General features: G+C 35.6%; 1 protein-coding gene across 1 annotated transcript; it reads left to right on the top strand.

Annotated features, from left to right (window-relative positions):
- The first annotated feature begins 6,327 nt into the window (after positions 1–6,327).
- Positions 6,328–9,861, top strand: LOC113271440 (hsp70 nucleotide exchange factor FES1). The gene is made up of 7 exons (XM_026521300.1): positions 6,328–6,627; positions 6,713–6,804; positions 7,685–7,835; positions 8,090–8,217; positions 8,535–8,693; positions 8,788–8,973; positions 9,284–9,861. Exons 1-7 carry the CDS (start codon positions 6,408–6,410, stop codon positions 9,512–9,514), a joined length of 1,167 nt encoding a protein of 388 aa, XP_026377085.1. The 5' UTR covers positions 6,328–6,407; the 3' UTR covers positions 9,515–9,861.
- The last annotated feature ends 9,625 nt before the right edge of the window (positions 9,862–19,486 follow it).

Genomic DNA, 19,486 nt, shown 5'->3' with positions numbered 1-19,486 from the left:
AATACAAATCCTCTGATAAACAATCATGGACCTTGTTTTCAGACTACTTTGAAAAAGAAAACTCTTGAAAAGGAAGATCCGTTGCGAGAACTCATGAATCTGGATTATTAAGTCTTAGTTTTAAAAGGAAAACGCCTCACGTGCAAATCTGTGATAGATAGCCGTGGGTTTGTCTGCTTTGAAATGGTGTTTGTGAAAATGAAGACCATGAACCCAGAATAAAAAAGGTTTTGAAAGCACGCTGAACCCACAATAAAAAAGGCTTTGAAAGCACGCTGAACCCAGAATAAAAAAGGTTTTGAAAGCACGCTGAACCCAGAATAAAAAAGGTTTTGAAAGCACGCTGAACCCAGAATAGGGCACAACCATAATGCACGTTTAAGGTGAAATCACAGGATAAGATAAATCTTTTACCGGGACAAAGTCCCTGTTTCTAGCGCCAGATTGTGAACACATAAATCATGAAGCCATCCACGTGTTCACAAACAATATTCGCATACATCCTAATTCTATAAATGTACGTCGTATGCGTAACGGGGATGATTATATCGATTCATCGACTCGAAGCCTTCGGGCTTGTCATTGTCTAGTCGAATATTATCGTAGATAATGTTCGTATAAAGTAATAAACCAAGAATCAAGTATAAATGTAAAGCATATGAAGTTTAACGCTGAATGTAAGGTGTTGAAATGTAAATGAGACAGATTTACGTGGTTCGGCACTAAGGCCTACATCCACGGGGTTGGTGTTTCACTATGTACTGAATGGTTACAAAGATAGTCGAATGACTTTAGAATATACATTGGTCTGCGGAAGTAGGGGGATTACTTACTCTTCCTATTTCTCTCTCCTATATTCTCCTATAATTGCTCTCCAAAATCGTCGACCCCTTCTCTCTTAGTGGAGAAGGGTATTTATAGGATTGGAACGTGGGTCCCATTTCCGAGGTGTCGTTGTAATCTTATCTTCTTGTGCTTTGTGCCTACTACGCAGAGGTCTTCGGCATATGCCGCGACCTGAGCTTGAATACGAAGGGTTATCCTCGCCTCTTTCACGATCTGATTGACACGTGTATGTCTCTTTGGTATTTAATGCGGGTAGATGGATGTCTTCTCGTGTCAGACAAGTGTCTCTTTTTCTTGTCATATCTGTGTCAGCCGAACTTCCTCTCGGCCATTGATCTGGGATCTTCCTCGGGATTGGGTGTGTTAACACCCAAGGGGTATTATCTGGTGCTCCTCTGAGCCATCATACCTCTGTGATCCTCTGTCCTTGACCGTCAGATCTGCTGACCGATGGCGTCTTCTGATGAGATGCTTGCTACCATGTTTTGATGTCTCGCTTTGCATGTCTCCCACGTGTCTCTTTCTGTACACGTGGTGGATGATGAAAGGTGTACATACAAATGTATAACGGTTCATTTTGAATTTCGTAGAGTTTTCACCAATCGATCAATCACCATGGCGATAGCATACAGTCTGTCAGTTTCAATATCATATTCACTTTTTAATTCGCTATGCTCAAATGACGTTATCATCCTTATTATCATGTATTTGGACAATTTTTGGTATTAAATTTTGGTTTATTAAGAAACATGATCAATTTGTCACATTTCATTAGTATTTTTGGACTTATCCTTCTGATATTACGGGTTTTAGTTTTTTTGGCTTTTATCAACAAAATTGTATTGGAATGATACTAACAGAATTTAAATGAACCATAATATTGGGCATACCAAAATCTTCCAAGGCATACTGAATGAAGACAAAAAAGGTTGTGAAATAGCAAAATCAGATAACCCCTTAACCCAAATTATTTTTAATGGCAAATCTTCCCTTTACATATTAGTGTTAATAATCTTGATTAGTGATTAAATATTTTGTTTAGTGATTAAAATAATTTTCAGAATTATAAGAGTTGTTTAGATGAAAAATTTGAGGAAAAAAAATCAAAGTTTTGGTTTGGTTAAGAAGGAGAGAAAGAGAAGGAGAAAGTGAGAAAATTCTAATTCTTGATTCAATGGAGGATGAGGAGGGTCATATATCATCTAAAAAACCTAGGAAAATGCACATCAACTACACCAATGATTCCCAAACCATTGGAGGATGAAAAGGTTCGACTTACATTTATGAGCCGAACCGATCCCTTTATGAACAGTTCGGCTAGCTGAAACTGTTTAGGCATGCGCCGAACATTTGCTAGACACTAGTTCGGCTTGTATAAAATTTTCCTAGAAAGCCGAACCTATTCCTGAGAGTTCTGTAATAAAAAATGTTAATGGTTCGGCTTATATAATGAAAATCGTATCAGCCGAACTTTTCATATACACTTTCAGGCTGAAAATTTGAAGAACCGTTCGGCTTAAAAAACAACAACATTATGCGCCGAACTTAGGTTCGGCTCACAATGCAACTATATTATGCGCCGAACCTAGGTTCGGCTCACAAATCACCTAAATTATGCGCCGAACCTTGATCTGAAACCTGGAAATTGACAACTAATGAACAGTTCGGCAAGCTGAAAGTGTTATTGTTATGAGCCGAACCAACTAGTTCGGCTTGTTTAAAAATATCATAATGAGCCGAACCTAGTCCTGTGTGATCTGGAAGAAAAATTATGTGAGGTTCGGCTCATAGATGTAAGCCGAACTGTTCATCAATGGGTTGGTTCGGCTCATAGATGTAAGCCGAACCTTTTCCTGAGAGTTCAGGAATAAAAAATGTTAATGGTTCAGCTTATATAATGAAAATCGTAGATTTTAACTCACTAAAATCAAGTAGATTTTATCTTCATCTTCAAGAGAATGAAAATACGAAGATAACGCAAAAAGAATGAGGTCATTCCGATATTGGACGAAGAAGTTATGATCAAAACAAGATCGAAAGAATTCAGTCTACAGCGGGAAGTTCGGCTGATAACTCATCAACACGAGTCAGCCGAACCTAAAGCCTATAAATCAATATTTTTGAAGTGTTTAAGGGTGTATAGGTCATTGCATACCCATTAGACACCCCTTATCAATACACCCTGATTAGGAAAATGACTTTGTATGCCTATAAAGTTTTTGGTATGCCCAATATTATGGTTCATTTAAATGGGTATGTGTCCAATATACAAAGCATTAGAACAACGGAAAACGGAAAAAGTTATTTCTATCCGGCCCATGAAGAAGATGTAATAGGTGTAATAGGGAACCTGAAAATGCTTATAATGTTGATAAGATGGGTCGGATCTGGCGTACGCTATAAGAAACGGAAGCTATAATTTCACATGCGTTCACCAAATGGACGGGAAAACTACCCATCAGAAATTGAACTTGAACATCCATTGTGGATGATGGGATCCTATGTAGTAGGTGTAATTGAATAAGCCATGGAGAGGCGTCAAGGACTTAGATCCAAACTTAGATCCAATCCAGAAACACTTACAACGGGCACCAAATTTCGTTTTCAGTTGTACACATAACTTCTTTCATATTATAGCGCACAGTGAACATATAGAGTTGCATCCAGGGTGATACATAGCAAGCACTATAAATAATGCAACAGATGGGATGCGTTCACTTGAAACCAGTGGAGAACTAAATATTTGCAATCTCTACCAGAGCTAGAGAAGGTCTCTTAAACAACATGAGTTGGATGACCGAGTTAATTTCTTAATAATTTGTTCAATGCAAGGTTAATTTATTTCCTTTCCTTTGTTTGTTTCCGAGGAAAATATGTTACGCACAAAAAGTTCTTCTTTGATCTCTTAATGATTTGTGCAATGAGTTTTGGCTGTGTCTAGGCACCCTGAAATCCTAAAGTTATTAGATTAATGATTTAGCTAGATTTACCTATTTTCATGGGATGTGCCTTACATCTGCAAATGCAGTAAGAAGTCTTTCCAAATAAGTGAGCACCACAAACATGTCCTGCTGCATATATCATACGTTCATAACTACGAAGTCTTTTTTACATCCAACATTGAGCTGACTCTCCGCCTACATTTTTCAACATCGAGCTTATCCATTTATGCAAGAAGCTTATTTTCGGCTTCATTGATAGCAGAGAAGTTGAGGGAATTTATTTTGTTTCTACATATTATAGCCAACAAAATTCATAATCTTGTGCTTAAAAAAAAAACGGGAATGTTATGTTAGAGGTGTAAACTCGACCGTGTCAGCACGGGCAAAGCGCAGTACGGCACGTGAATAAGCCCAACACGACACGACACGTGAATTAGCCCAAGACATTAGCTTAATGTGTCGTGTTGGGTTAGGATAATCGGCACAGTGGCACAACACGACATGTGGCACAGAACAGCACGTGGTACATCACGCTAATAAAGCACGTCATAACATGTATAAAACACTGCACAACACGATACAATATAATACATTTTTTTTATATTTCACAAAAGAGTGTTAATTGTAACCAGTTTTTGACATTCTATCTTCGTTGTGTCGAATTATTTCAATAAAAACACATATCTAAATATCTTGAAAATATTTATTTTGAAAAATATAAAATAATTATGACAGGCACAACACAGCACGCTCTCAAACGCGACACCACACGACACACGTTAATTTCTTGCATGACACAACACGACACATAGCACGGCGGGCTCGCCTCTTAATGGGATATGATGGGATGTGCCAGTGCATTTTACACATCTATATATTATGTACTTTGCATGTTCTGATGACTTTATCACTCAGGATGCAAATTCGATCCATTTATGCAAGAAGTGTATTCTCGACTTCATTGGTAACAGAAAAGTTGGGGGAATTTGTTTTGTTTCTACATATTATAGCCAAGACAATTCATAATGTTATGCTTCAAAAAAAAAAAAATCATAATGTTATGTGCTTGCATGTTCGGATGACCTTTTCACTCATTATCCAAATTTGATCCATCTGCCATTGGTTAGGAATTACAACAGGACCAAAGGGAGATATATGTGTGCGTGTAGCAACTGTGGATTTTTTTTTCCAACAAACACGTCTAATCATTGTTACCAAAGGCGATGAAATATCGCGTTGCATAAATTCAGTTCAAGTGCACTATGCATGAGATTTCTATACTTAGTTCGCACTTTGAATATAATTTTATTATGTTTATGTTATTTAAAATTTCCAATCAATATTATCACGATTTATAAAGGGGGATACCAGTCCTACTAAATGCTGATACCATTTCATCGATCCAACGACCAGGATCAGTGGGATCTTTTTGTCCTATATGAAACAGTATCAGCACTTAGTAGAACCAATATCCCCTTTATAAATCATGAATATTATGATGTATCTCGCTCTCAAAGACATCTAAAAAAGATGGTGGACTAAAAGAGACAAAATATCTAAAAAAAAGAAAAACAAAAGCATAAAGGAATATCGAAATTTGAAAAGAAAAAAAAACAAAGCTGCATAGGTATTAAACGTTTTATGAAGGTGGATTAAGCGGAATAGGCTTTGATGACGTACGTTTCACTACAAATCCATACTTTTTACAAAAATACTTCATTATCGTGGATGTAGACAATATTAAAACCACAACTCACATGAATTATTTTTATCCAGTATCATGACATCCAGTTCGGAACCCACCACTCCTTTAAAAGGGTTCATCATTTCCCTTTTGAGGGTTAATTGGAGGTTTTAATTGTTTTACGGTTGGTTTTTACTTAGTTCATATAGAACCATTGTATTTTTTAATTGTTTGTTTGGAGTTGCATTGATTTCTATTAGTTTTGTCGAATGTTTATAGGCTTATTAAACTTTTTATTAATATTTATTATTGAAACTTAATTAGCTTCGTTAATTTTTCATAACAAAATTAGTTTTATAATGTGAATACAAAACTTCTAAAGCAAAAAAACGGGTGAAAAACTAGTATACATAGTAATTTACAAGTCTTCATGATTTTCATCAGAAGTGAGTGAGAATGTGTTAAAAAGAACAAGGTAATGAGATATAGGGATTTTTTCCATTACATCCCGTAAAATCTCCGGACAGATGCAGTCAGAGGGACTCACTCCCACGGCCACAAATCTCAATGTTTGAGGCCTTTGTGCTCGTCCGTCGAAAAACGCGGTGTGTCTCATAGGTTCTAAATTAAAGGCTAAATTTTAGCGTTGGGCCGACGGCTGTTTTCAAGTGCAGTGGAGTCCGTGGTTGCGCTGCAGTCCAGTTGGCATGTAAATCGAAAGACACGTAGTAAAACACCGTTGCGATCTTATTTATCTTCATCCGACGGCTTACAGATTTGTGTAGTGACGTGGTGCGGCACTGCTGGGGTAAGGGAGCTGAGCTTACACTTTAAAAATCAAAAAAGAAAGGAAACCTTAAAAGTTCCCAAGAAAACACAAGAACTCGAGAGACAGATTGTTGGCTCCTCCCATCTCTCTGTCTGCCCCAAGGAAAATGGTGAAGTTAATAAGTAGAATAACATCACCTTCTCGTATAATTCTCCAATTCATCTTCTTGCTAGTCGTGTTTTCTTCTTGTTTGATTGCCAAGGAAATTGAGAATAATACTATCTCAAATTCTAAATTTGAAAACGATAATAATGATAATGATGTTGTTGATATTGAAGGGGGAGGAGGTTTCCCTTCTCTAGATGGAATGTTACATTGGGCTATTGGTAATTCTTTCCCTCTCTTTTGATTTTCCATTTAAGTTCTTTTTTTTTGGGATAAAAATGAAACCCTTGTTTTCTTGTTTCATAGGACACTCTGATCCTGCAAAATTGAAGGAAGCAGCTCAATCTGTTCAAAGTCTGTCTGCGGATGAGTTAGAAATACGTCAACAGGAACTAAAGGTTAGATTCTTTATTTTTATTTTTGTTTTTTAATCGACTTCGGAATTTAATTTCGCAGATTTGAGGGTTTAGGGTTTTGTACTGTGGATACTGGTATCCTCTGCATTTGATTTTTAATTATGGGGTTAATAGATCGGATCTGACCATTTAGCTTTCTACTTACATGTAAAACATATTAACTTCTCAAAATCAAAAAATTTGGACTGTGGATATTGCAGTACAGACTTAGCCCTTCACCAGCAACTTTGAACTTGACTATTATGTGTCTGACCACTTTTTTGCTGTCACTTTGAGTCTGGACTTCATTTGTTCACTTGAGAAGCCCGTTCAACTGCTACCTTTACTGTTATGGCCTCTGCACAATCTGGTCCGATTAAGAAACCCGAAGAACCTTGAATGTCAGAAATGTTGCACAGCACTATACCGCACCATATTTCCACTTTGATTTGGTATAGGTAGAAGCATTAGTTTCAGATTTTTTTTTAATTAAAGACCTTGAGGCTTGAGCTTGTTGTATTCCAACTCTATAAGTGTTCTATCCCCAAGTCTGGAGACTCTTCCAGACAGCTTTAATACATTCAATGCGCCAGGCTTAACTTTTTCAACAACTATATTTTTTTTCCTGTGTTTCCATATGTGCCAGCATATTCCACAGTAAATATATTCCAAATCTTCCATGGGTTTTCAAACCAGGATTCAACCCAATTTGAAAATTTTCTGAGGTGGACATTGTCACATTGAGTCTTCAAATCAAACCAGACAGCTTTAGCAAAAGAACAATGGACAAATATGTTTGCTAGTTTCACTTTCAGCATCTATTGCACAAAACACACACAGGCTTAACTTATCTCTTTTCATGCTAACATCTTCAATTATGTAGGAATGGGTGGAGAATTCAAAGATGCCTTCAGATACACAGTTGATGCAAATAGCTATCGCAGACTTAAAGAATTCTTCTCTTTCTTCAGAAGATCACCACCGTGCATTACAGGAACTTTTACATCTTGTTGAGCTGATAGACAATGCAAACGGTGAGCTTAGGTTGCTGTATCCATCTATTTGCAAATAATAACATGTCAAAAAGTTTGTTCCTTGTTTTAATTTTACCAAATTAGCTTGGAGAATACGGTGACTAGTACCTTAGTCATATGCACTTACTCGGACACCAAAAGCACATTTTAATGTTACTTTTGGCTGTGAATATTTGCAAATATTTATTGTACACCTGTTTGCTATCTCCTGGTTTAGCTTTGATGTACTTGTCTAATGAGTTTTCCATTGATAGATCTTGGAAAACTTGGGGGCATAGCTGCAGTCGTTCAAGAACTTGATAACTCTGACCTACAGATAAGGATCACTTCTGCTTGGATTCTCGGAAAAGCTGGTCAAAATAACCCTTTTGTTCAGAAGCAGGCAAGCAAAAATAAATCTGCTCCCTTAATATTAGTATATAATTATCTTGTTGATTCTACATTAACATACATTAGTTGTGTTTCACGATAGACAAAATGCATATTGTTGACGTCAGTCTACTCCTAGATCTCCATATTTTTTATGTAAATAATTCTAGAATATTGAGCTTCTAGAGAAACCATTTTATGTTAGCATAAATGCCCTTGATAAGTTGGTATTTCACCTGCTTGTGGTATTCAACGCCAATCATAATCTACATTCATAAGTCAGATTCTTACCATGTATAAACTGATCCTGAATATTTGAATGTGCTTCAGATTTTGCAGCATGGGGCACTACTAAAGCTAATGAAGATGGTGCAATCAAGTTCAGTGGAAGAGGGAATAAAAGCAATGTATGCTGTTTCTTCCCTGAGCAGGAATAGTTTAGACGGTCTGGAACTATTTTTTGCTGGTCATGGAGAAAGACTGCTACAGGTAAACGATTATCGGCGGTGTAAGAAAGTTAGGACCGCTATTTCTTTTAAATATATCTTGGTATACAGTTACTAACGATGCCTCTCTTTTACAGGACATAATGAGCAACTCCAGCATTGATATCAGACTTCGTAAGAAATCTGCTTCCCTTGTAGCAGATTTGGCAGAATCATTAATTGAAAGCACCAGTGAACCAGAGCCACAATACTTCAGTAGCCGTTACTTTTTGAAATCTGTGGTTAGTCTAGTAGCTTCAGCTGACTTTGATCTGCAGGAGAAGGTTAGTTGTCGACTTGTTTCCCACAAATAACCAATTTCTCATGTTCTACTTTTGTTTACAAGTTTTTAGTCAGAACATGGTTTCTTGATGAAAACTATTAAATGCTTGAACTTTTGCAATGATAACCGTTAGAGTAATCATCACTTCGAACAGAAGACACATTAGTGACTATTGCGGTTGCTCAAGTGAACCATTTTTCTCCTATTCATTTTTTTCTCATTCGGCCATATAACCTTGAATTTCTCACTACACTCAGTAAATTTGAATGTGTTTATATTATCATATAACTTTTTATGAGAATGCATTGCAGGCCCTGATGGCAGTTAAGAGTCTTATTAAACTCAGAACTACTAAAGCTCTAGACTTCAAGGACTTCTGCGCTCTGGAGAGTGTCCTGGAGCGTATGAGGGAACAGCTGCACCAATCAAGTGCAGATGAGTTAGATGGAGATCTCGCGATCGGCATGGAAAATCTTTGCAAAGAAGTGGAATCGCTTTTCCGAAAGAAGCTAGAAGAAGCACCATCAAGAGATGAACTCTAATTTGGGCGGTGGAGTATCGTCTGTAATGGGGCGCTGGATCAGATATGTGGGAAGAAGATGTATGGTTGTCTGACTTGTGACAATGTGGAGACCTTCCCTGCCCAACTAAAGGAAAAAAAATGCAGTTCCTCCTGAAATAGGGAAATGTAGAACTGAAGAGGGTGTTAATTATTCATTTATGAGTTTTATTGCCCATTCTTTGGTATTGTTTTGATAGTTTTAGTCTTAGGGACAGGTAGATATCATTTTTGAATGAACAGTCGAATACATCTCATTTGCTATTTTGGTTCCTCTTGTAAATATACTAGGATTAATGCACGTTCAAATTTCAAACTAGTTTTTGGGTATGAGTAGAACTTTTACGAAAATGTGTTTTACTTTCCATGCTAGATCGAGGCCTACTCATTATGGTAATTCGAGGCCTACTTATTTTGTTTGAGGCCTACCAAATAATAAAATCTGATTATTTTGAAAATTCTTTATCCACCTACTTTTGTTAATGGCCAATTTGTTCTTGATTAGTTAGTGTTAATTATTTGTTATAGTAAGTAAGAGCACTAATTAATCAAGAACAAAATTAGCCAAAAAGGGAGTTAAATTGGGTTGGTAAGAAAGAGTAGAATTGGTTTAAGTTTTTAAGTTCTGATTATGCCTAGCTAGTTTGGGGCTTATCCCAATTATTCGGGCCTATCATTAGATTACAAAATAGAATTATTTTGAAGTAAGTTAAATACCATTTAATGTTGTAGGGCTTGTAGCCCATGTATGTGCGGCCGAATATTGTGTCTAGGGTCTTCTTCCTATTTGTATATAAAGGAATATATTTATGTAACATATTCTTCTCTGACGAATAGAAACCTTCTTTGTGCCTCTTCCTTTTCCCCAATTCTACTAAAACACGTTATCATGCCCGATGCTGTACCACTACATGGATGATTTACACCAACGCGGTTATATATTATCGCCAGGCTAATGTCGAAATCGTTGGAATCAAATCAGATAAGTTGGTTTTTTCCTATTTTTCTTTCTCTTTTCCCATTTTTTTATTATGAATATGAATAAGAAATTATTTTGAATAATTAATTTCATTAATTTAATTTAATCCGTTTGAATTAGGGATTAATTTAATTACTTTGATTTCGATTGTGAATCTGGGATTATTTTGATGATTATTAATCGTTTGTGGTCTATGATTATCACGTATTGGTTATCAATTATGGATTATTTGATTTGATTATGAATTAATCAGGGAAATATGGGAAATATGTGCAAATTCTTTTTATTTATTTTTCCTTTATTTTTACAGAAATGTGAGTTTTTCCTCTTTATGTATAATTTTGGAAAATAGAATCCTAATCTGGTAGGTACTCGACTTGCAAATTGAATTTGGACTTCTATAAAACTCCAAACACGGTAAATTAAGTTTTCTTTTTGAGTTTTAAATTTTTAAACCAAGCATACGTTGTCAAATGCCCTCACCAGAATGCTCGTTTCACAAAACTCAAAATGGACTTATTTCGGTCAATGGAAGCGAGAATTAACTTAGTGTGCGATGGTCTTCGTCCTACCCCATGGCGATGCATTTTTGATTTCGTATGCGCGGGACGTCTGCACGGGGATTCATCCCGTGTCCGACACTTTTTTTATTTCGATATTATAATAAGTGTGCATAAATTTAGGAAAAAAATTAGTGAAGAGTTATATTGCTCTTATTTACCTTGTGCAAGGTCAAAGCTTGAAGTTTTAATGTTGAAACTAAGCTGGCGAAACAATTGGTCCGTTGAAAACTTGCCGTGTGATATTCTTAAACTCCTCAAAAGAAGGCATCCTCGAAGACCAAATGGTAGACGATGAGCGTTAGTGGAACATATTTTGGAGTAAATATGTCATGTCAAGAATCCCATTAAGATGTATAATTTCTTGAAATAGGACTGTGGCACTGTTTAGATTCCTTGAACTTTAGCCGCCAATTGTTTACATGTCTCTGTCCGTAATTAATTGCATAATCTAGGTGACATCTCCAATCGTCAACTCTCCATTGACACCGCATTGGGAATTGAGCTGATGTTGGAGAACCAATCCACCAGCCATTTCTATTTGATCACAGGAAGTGGTAAAAGAATTAAGAATTGGATTGATAAGTGGGAAGGAACACCACAGAAAACTTCTACGTATAATCAATTAGGCTCTTAAATTCACGGTTGGTTTCCCGATTGAACACGTTCTTTGTTTTTTCCTTTTCTTGTTTTTATGGTAATACACACACATTTCTTTTTTATTTGAAACGAACTTTTTTTTTTTGTTTTTTAACGGTTTGGACGTGAGTTTTGTCTACCCTTACTAAAATACAGTTACGTATAGATGTAACTCAGTGTAACTAAATAATTCAAGCTTAAATTCTAACATAAGTATTGTCTACCTACTTTTATTTTTAACATCGTCACTAACGGACAGTTAAATATTTGATGTATCCATATTGTAACCAAATTTTAATTACTACAATCAATAGAGTTATGCCAAGTGTCTTCACCATAGCTTCTGCACTAGAAAAGGTCTTTCTAGGCCAATAAGAAGCGAGGGTTTCATCACCGTTTAATGTGAAAGCTTTATTTATCAAGGCCTTTAAGGGGGGAGATTTGGCCGGTTAATTGATGTTTAATCTTATTAACCTAGGAAATAACAAATATTAATCACCAAAACATGAAAAAAAATTGATTTTTTTTCGGTAAAAACATCAAAAAAGAGTCGGTGGATGCTCATTTCCTCGTAGGCATATTCTGAGTTAATGTTCCTCATTCACGAAGAACACTAATTTACATATAGGATTATTGCAACACCCGACGAATATGGATGTATTTATAAAGCGATTGTGACATTTATTTATATAAAGGCCGATTGTAACAGTCCGCGAATGTGGATATTTCTATAGACCGGTTGCAATAATCGGCTTATATAGAGGTTTATATTGGTCGATTGTAGCCTATAAAACTTACAGAAAAATTGGGAATTTCCTTTGACTAGAATTGGTTTATATATGAATGTCTACATACGCGATTGTGGGTTGATGTTTTTCAACCACGAAGAACATCAAGGCCGATCATTTAAGTGCATATCAATTGATTGTTCAGGACCGGCTAATGTGGATATTCATATCAACCGATTTTGGAAAAATCTTGAAAAATAAAATTTATGACGAATTTCAATTTTGAATATATGAGCAATCAGAAACCTAATCAAGATAATTGGGTTGGTAAAAAAGTGCATGCAAATGTGGAATTTAATAGATTTGAGTTAAAGTTTTTATAGCGAGGGTAACTGTCAAAGATTTTCTAAAGCTATTGTCGAAGATGATTCCCTTTTGTTTTCTAAATTTAATGTCAAAGATTTTCAAACCATAATATTGTTTAGCTTCTTTCCAAGAAATTAACTTTCACAAGCCCGGCATTTTGTTTTGTCAAAATATCCGATAGTACCTGATAAACCAATTGTCTAGCATTCTTAACATCCATACTTGTGTCTTGGGAGAAAAATACGTACTTTAGAACTCCTATTGCTCTTAAAGCCTCTAAAATTCAAACCCACATGGGTATTTTGCAGTCCGTGGATGCTATAATTCCATTTGGTTTCATAGACTTCTAGCTATGGCTGCTGGGACTTCTCAAGTTAAACATATTGGTCAAGCTATCATTTTATATTAGATGAGAGCTTTTTTAGTTCTTGAATACTTCTGTAGGAAAATAGATTCTCATATTTGCAAGTTCTGGTTGGGGGAAACTTTAGACCCCAAAGATAAAAAGCTACACCTGCTTGGCTGGGATATCTTGTGTTCTCCTATCTCTAAGGGAGGTTTAAGCTTTAGAGAAGCTGAGTTAAAAAATCTGGCCATGTTGGCTAGGAATGCATAAAAGATCATTGAGAACCCAAATTGTTTGTTAGGTATTGCTCTTAAACCTAAATACTTTCCCAAGACTAATCTTTTAAACACTATATTTAGATAATTGCTCGGTTGAACCCACCAACCGTTGATATGTCAAGGTTGGTTGTCATACTTTAATATCAAAACTCAAAGTCGCTTGATTAGATTACTAGAGTCAACTTTGTTAGGTTAGAATAGGAAGTTTAGAAATGTTGAGACATACAAGTATTATTCTAAAGACATGAAAATTCTGAAGACGTATCGACATCAACGGAGACATCATCTTTCTACTAGAGGTTAGTAATACAAGACTTTAAATTGTTTCAATTTCTACATACGTTACTCTCAAGTCGTTAGATTGAAAACATAACATGCAAAGTTATATATATGAAACTCTAGCATTAGAGAGTTGATCATCTTATTATAATCAAGGTGTAAAGGAAGAATATACAAGTTGTTTTTGCAACTTATGTATATTGAATTACGAAGTATAATGCCTACCTTTTGAACTCGTATTTGCGACATAGACATAATCTTTGTAACTCTTGTTCTTAGATTGTGTAATGAATTTATGATGGACATCATGCGTAGAAAACTACGTTTGATTATATGAAGGAAGTACACTTACGAACTTGTTTCGTAATTGAAAGAAATCAATGGCTTGGTGTTCTGGTTCCTATTGGGGAGCTATAGAAGGACTGATCCATATGACTTGGGAATCTCTAAAAGGACCTATCCCTATTGGGTATCTCTAGCAGAACCGATACCTACCTATTGGGGATTTGTAGCAGAACCGATCCCCATAACAAAATCGATTTTCGATATCATGTACACTTTAAGGTTTTTGTGATTTTGGAAGTTGGGTTTGCAAAATAGAAAAATCCAAGATATCGACATTGTGAGTAATTTGAACGTGTATACAAATATTATATTTTATTGTTCAAATATATTCCTTGATACTCAAGGTGAGATCCCAAACCGATATGTTTCAGAATCTTTTTTGGTAAGATTTTCGAATATATATGTTTTCTTTTTCCAGCAAGCAAAATATATCTCTAGAGGATTTGAAGTTAAGAATCTTTAATGCTATCTAATATTGAGTTGTAATCCAAGAGGATTTTGGTTTAACAGTTGGATATTGGTTGTAGTCAAAACCGAAAATTCGTGTTTATTGCATATCTTGAGAATATTTTCGGTTATGGAAATTCCTTGGTGTCCTAACTATCTTGGTCTATAAATAGTGAAGTTTTTTCTTCTTAAAAACTTATCCAGAGGCAGAAACTTCATTTTATAGGCATGCTTGTAGTCGACTAATAGTATTACTTGTAATACCATGTTGGAGAGGAGAGTAACCTAATTAGGCGAAATCTCTTACGTCCTGTATTTTAAAGACTTTTATGGGATCAAGAAGCTTATACTAGTACAGTTGGTCGGAAACTAGAATTTACATTGTTATTTTAGTTACTGATTTGATTGACTAACAACTGCTAAGCCTTGATTACACCTAGTTTGATTATTCCTGAGAGCCTTCTCTTCCGACGTAAGGTAACTCAGGCTAGATCAAGGGATAATGGTACTTCAGATCTGTTTTTCGTTCTAACGGTGATCATCCATTGATAACAGACTCCATATGTGTGTGATCAATCATAAGTTGGAATCAAGTTTATCTGTGCAGGTACCGAAGAAGATTGAAGAATTGGAGACAAGAAGATTTCTGATTTGTTTCATATCTTTGTGATTTAAATTTTCACACATACTTGATCGGATGGGATCATACTATATTTGTGTATCTTTGGTAGACATCTTATTTGCTGTTAGATCGCCAGACTATCATTTGGTGGTATTCTTCAGTATCCTAATCTGATAGTTTATGTACCTAGATCTGGATATCTTGATAATCTAGATCTTACCCAACAAAGGAGTTTATTGGCTTAAATGTAAGAGCCTTTGTTAAACTCAACTATAAACTCCGATTTACTTCTTGAGATTAAAAGAGTGATTACCTAACAAATTGGTCTTCTAATGTTTCAAAAGACGATCCAAGGAGTTGAGTGCTTGAATTGTTCACAACGGCTGAAGCAACTTGAGATAGTGGACTTTATCTTGAAATTCGTGTATGTTGGAAAGATTGGTTGTAGACGTAGGGATACTGAAGAAACTAGGTAACTAGGATAGTTTACTTGGTCTCAAATATACGCAATTGGTAGTGGTCTTTGTATAACGGCTTAATTCCGAGAGTATTCAAAAATGGACTAGGTCCTGGGTTTTTTTTGCATTTGCAATTTCCTCGATAACAAAATCTTGTTATGTCTTTACTTTTACTTTTACTTTCCGCAATTGTAATTATTTTTTTAGTTATAATTAAAAGTAAATACATTTGTACGTTAATCCCAAACATTTGGGTTAATCCCTATAGTTTAAGGTTCAGTTTCAAACTTATTTATATACCAAGTGCATACCTTGTGGTTGCTATCTTCTTGACAGTATCTGTCTATATTAGATCACACAAGTTATCGGTCATATAGGTTGATATGAAAAGATTGTGGTGTACTTGGTACCCTCGTCATTTCATGATAAGCGCCCTAGTAGCTTCTTTGGACTTGGAGATGCATGCGTACTATAAAATAACTTCAAACATTTTATCTCTTGGATTGTTATGGATGGTTAATTCATTGATCCTTGGTGTGATGAGTGGTACCGAATTTAGGTTTTGCTTCTTCTAACCCCCTTGGTCCCTCGGGACCCTACTGAAAGACTCCTACTTCATTAAGTGTCATACTAGAACCTGTAATATTAGTAGACTGAACACTCACTTTGATAATGCTTATGTTAAGAAGATTATCATTATTCCCTTAATCCAGTTGTGCACTCCATATATGAGGGCTTGGATCTTTCAAAGAATGACATATTTTCTTTAAAATTTGCCTCTTGGGACTAAGAGGGTTCAGATCCTCCCCTTGTAATAAACTTTGGAAGTGCATTTGGAAAATAAGAGTCTTACACCTTATTCAGATGTTTATTTGGAAAACAACCAAAAGAATGTGATTCCTGCTAGACTCATCCTTCATGCTAGAATGCATATGACTTCTGTGAATGCTCTAGATATTATGGTCCTCATGATACTGTCATGCACGTTCTAGTGCTCTGCTAGTCGTGTTTGGTTTTTTGTCTTCTCTTTGTGTGATTGCTTTTGCTTTTCTGGATAAATCTTTGCTTGATTGGCTTGTGTTCTTTCTTGTGGATCCCTCTATTAGATTACCCGATGAATGTCAGTGTTTATTCGTTTCTATTCTTTGTAGTAGTAGGAAAAATATGGTTTTTAATGATAAGAAAGAGACTCATTCTGTTGTTGTCCGTAGATCTAGAGCTATGTTGTTTAGTACTAGCAAACCTAAGTTACGAATCTCTACCAACATTCTGTTAGTAGTAACGAAACATGGACAAACCTCCCCCCCCCCCATTTTGGTTGGATAAAATGTACTATTGATTGTGCCTTTGATGAATCATCCTTGGATAATGGTGCAGAGTATGTGATGAAGGACTTCTCAAATAAAGCCTCCTTTTGTGCCGCAATGGTTTTGATGATGAATATCTATCTAGGGACGTCCTTCAGAAAGTTGTGGAACAAAATCTTACTCATGTCATCACTGAGAATGATGCAATGGATTTCATCGACCAATTTTCAACTGGAAATTTCGATGAACGAATGTTATCTTTAAAAACATTATTACTCTTCTATCTTAGTTGCATGTATATTACATTTCAACCTTGGTTATGTAACTTTGTAGCTTATGCTTTAACTTAATGAGCAAAAGCTAACTCTGCCTCTATGTTCTGGTTCGTACATCCAATCTAGCGTAGGTTGATTATTGAGGAGAATCATTAGCCTTTTTGGAGGTCTTCCCTTATAAAAATAATAATAATGAGTGTAACTTAGCATTTTCGCCCTTTTTAGACACCCCTTATATATTTATCTAGGTGTGTAAAGATAAATGTTAGTCCCCGAATAATTGGGATATGCCCCAACTAGCTAGGTAATAATGAGGAAGTCCTTCCATCCCCTATATAAAGGCCGAATAGGTGAAATCTCATGGATTAAGGAATAATATTGATTTCACAAATATCCATTGTTTTACCGTTTCATCCTTATCATGGTCCTAATACCAGGGACGTAAACTTGATTGTGACAACACCCATGCAAGTTAAACAAGGGTATAGGTAAAAAAAACATTCTTGATATTATATTTTCGCCTATTTAATAGACAAGACAATTTTGAAATTCCGCCTTATATGTAAAGGAAGGAAGTAATATAGTAGTTTCACTAATTCTGACACCCCTTACCCCTCATCTAAGTGGGCACAAAATTTATAAGCCTCGAATTATTTAGGTTTTACTTAATATCTTAGGGGTTGATGGCCAAAAAATTAATAAAGTGGGGTCAAAACAAGTCCATCAATATGGTAGCTGACACAAGCTTGCCAAATTTATCGGAACCTGTGTTAGGTCGCTCGCGACACTGTTAGGGAATCCTCACTTTGATGTCCCCAAAGTTTGACACCACCATGTGCAATGCATATGAATCCTAGATCTAGAACGGTAAATTTTTTGGGGCCCATGACTGAATGAGAATTACCAGTACGTGTACGACACACATGCATGATATTATTTTGGTATCAATTTTTCGTGTCTTTCTAGCATTTTCGGGTTGCAAATCTGGTGATCTTCTCCGACTAGTCTGTTCGGTAACGTTCTGATCAAGGACTCATGAAATGCCTTATTTTCTTGTTGTTCTGCTCGTTTTAACTTTCTTATTTTTTGTAAATTTAAATATTAAGACTCAAAGTGAGTCGTTATATTAGGAGTAGAGCTATCTAATCTGGGGGCTTGAGGGTATCTCCCAATATTGGATTTATCTATTGATAGTTGATTCATAATACATATAGGAGGTAAATTCTCCCAATCTAAAACCGAATTTAGAGGCCTTACAAACTTGGATAAGATGTCTGCATCCCTATTTCCTAGTATAGGAACAAAATGAAATCCTATAAAGTTAGAACATAGATTAGTGATAAGTGCATAATTCGTATGATTTTAGTGTCCATTCCATACATGTTTTAGCTATTATTCTTGCATATTTTCGTATTGTTACTCTTGTTTTCTCTTATTTGTCTCTATTAAGTGAATCATCCAAAAAGGAGATACCAAGTGCTTAAAACAGCTAAAACAGGAATATCCCAAGTATCCAAGTGCTCAAATCCAAGAGAAGTGGAAGAAGTGCGACGAAAATGAGAAAAATACTCAAAATCAAGAGACAGGCCAAAGACCAAGCTTAACTCATTCAAATTCAGGATTTCTCATCACCATCTTGAAGAGAATTGAAATAGGAACAGAATGTAAAAAGAATGAGGTCATTCCGAGTTCGGACGAAGAAGTTGTGGGCAAAACAAGTTTTTTATCGAATACCAAAGACAAGCAAGTATGCAAACGGATTTTCAGTATGCAAACAGGTATGCATACTTATTCCCCTTGATTTCAACTGAAATTTAAGTACGCAAATGGGTATGCATACTGGTGAAGGCCAAAACTCACGGTTAGGGTCTTTATTTCATATTTTCGGGTCGGATTTTTGAACCGAACTAGATATTTGAAAGCCAAGCAATGTAAACCAATATAAAGAGGTATTAGGTCATGAACGAAACATCAAAAAAGAGGTCACGAAATTGTAAGTCTCGGAAAGGAGAAATAACACACGGAGCGAAAGCTAGGGTTTCAGACCGGTTCTTCAATCGTAACGATATCTCTAACTTTTCTTATATGTATATCATGGATGCTTCTACATCCATGAATAGCTAAAGACCTATTGATTGCGGATGAATTCTAATTTTGAAACTTGATTTGGTTTAATATATGAATCTATTTTGATTTCTTCATATGATTATTATTTGTGTTTACTATATAAAATACTTATGATTAATTGATAGATTGTTTAGGTAGCCAACTGAATATATTTATTGATTTAATATATTGCTAGTAAGGGTTAGGATATCTGTAATTG

This window comes from Papaver somniferum, chromosome 4, assembly GCF_003573695.1.
Source record: "Papaver somniferum cultivar HN1 chromosome 4, ASM357369v1, whole genome shotgun sequence".
Taxonomy (NCBI): domain Eukaryota; kingdom Viridiplantae; phylum Streptophyta; class Magnoliopsida; order Ranunculales; family Papaveraceae; genus Papaver; species Papaver somniferum.
This window is presented reverse-complemented; position numbering and strand designations above follow the sequence as displayed.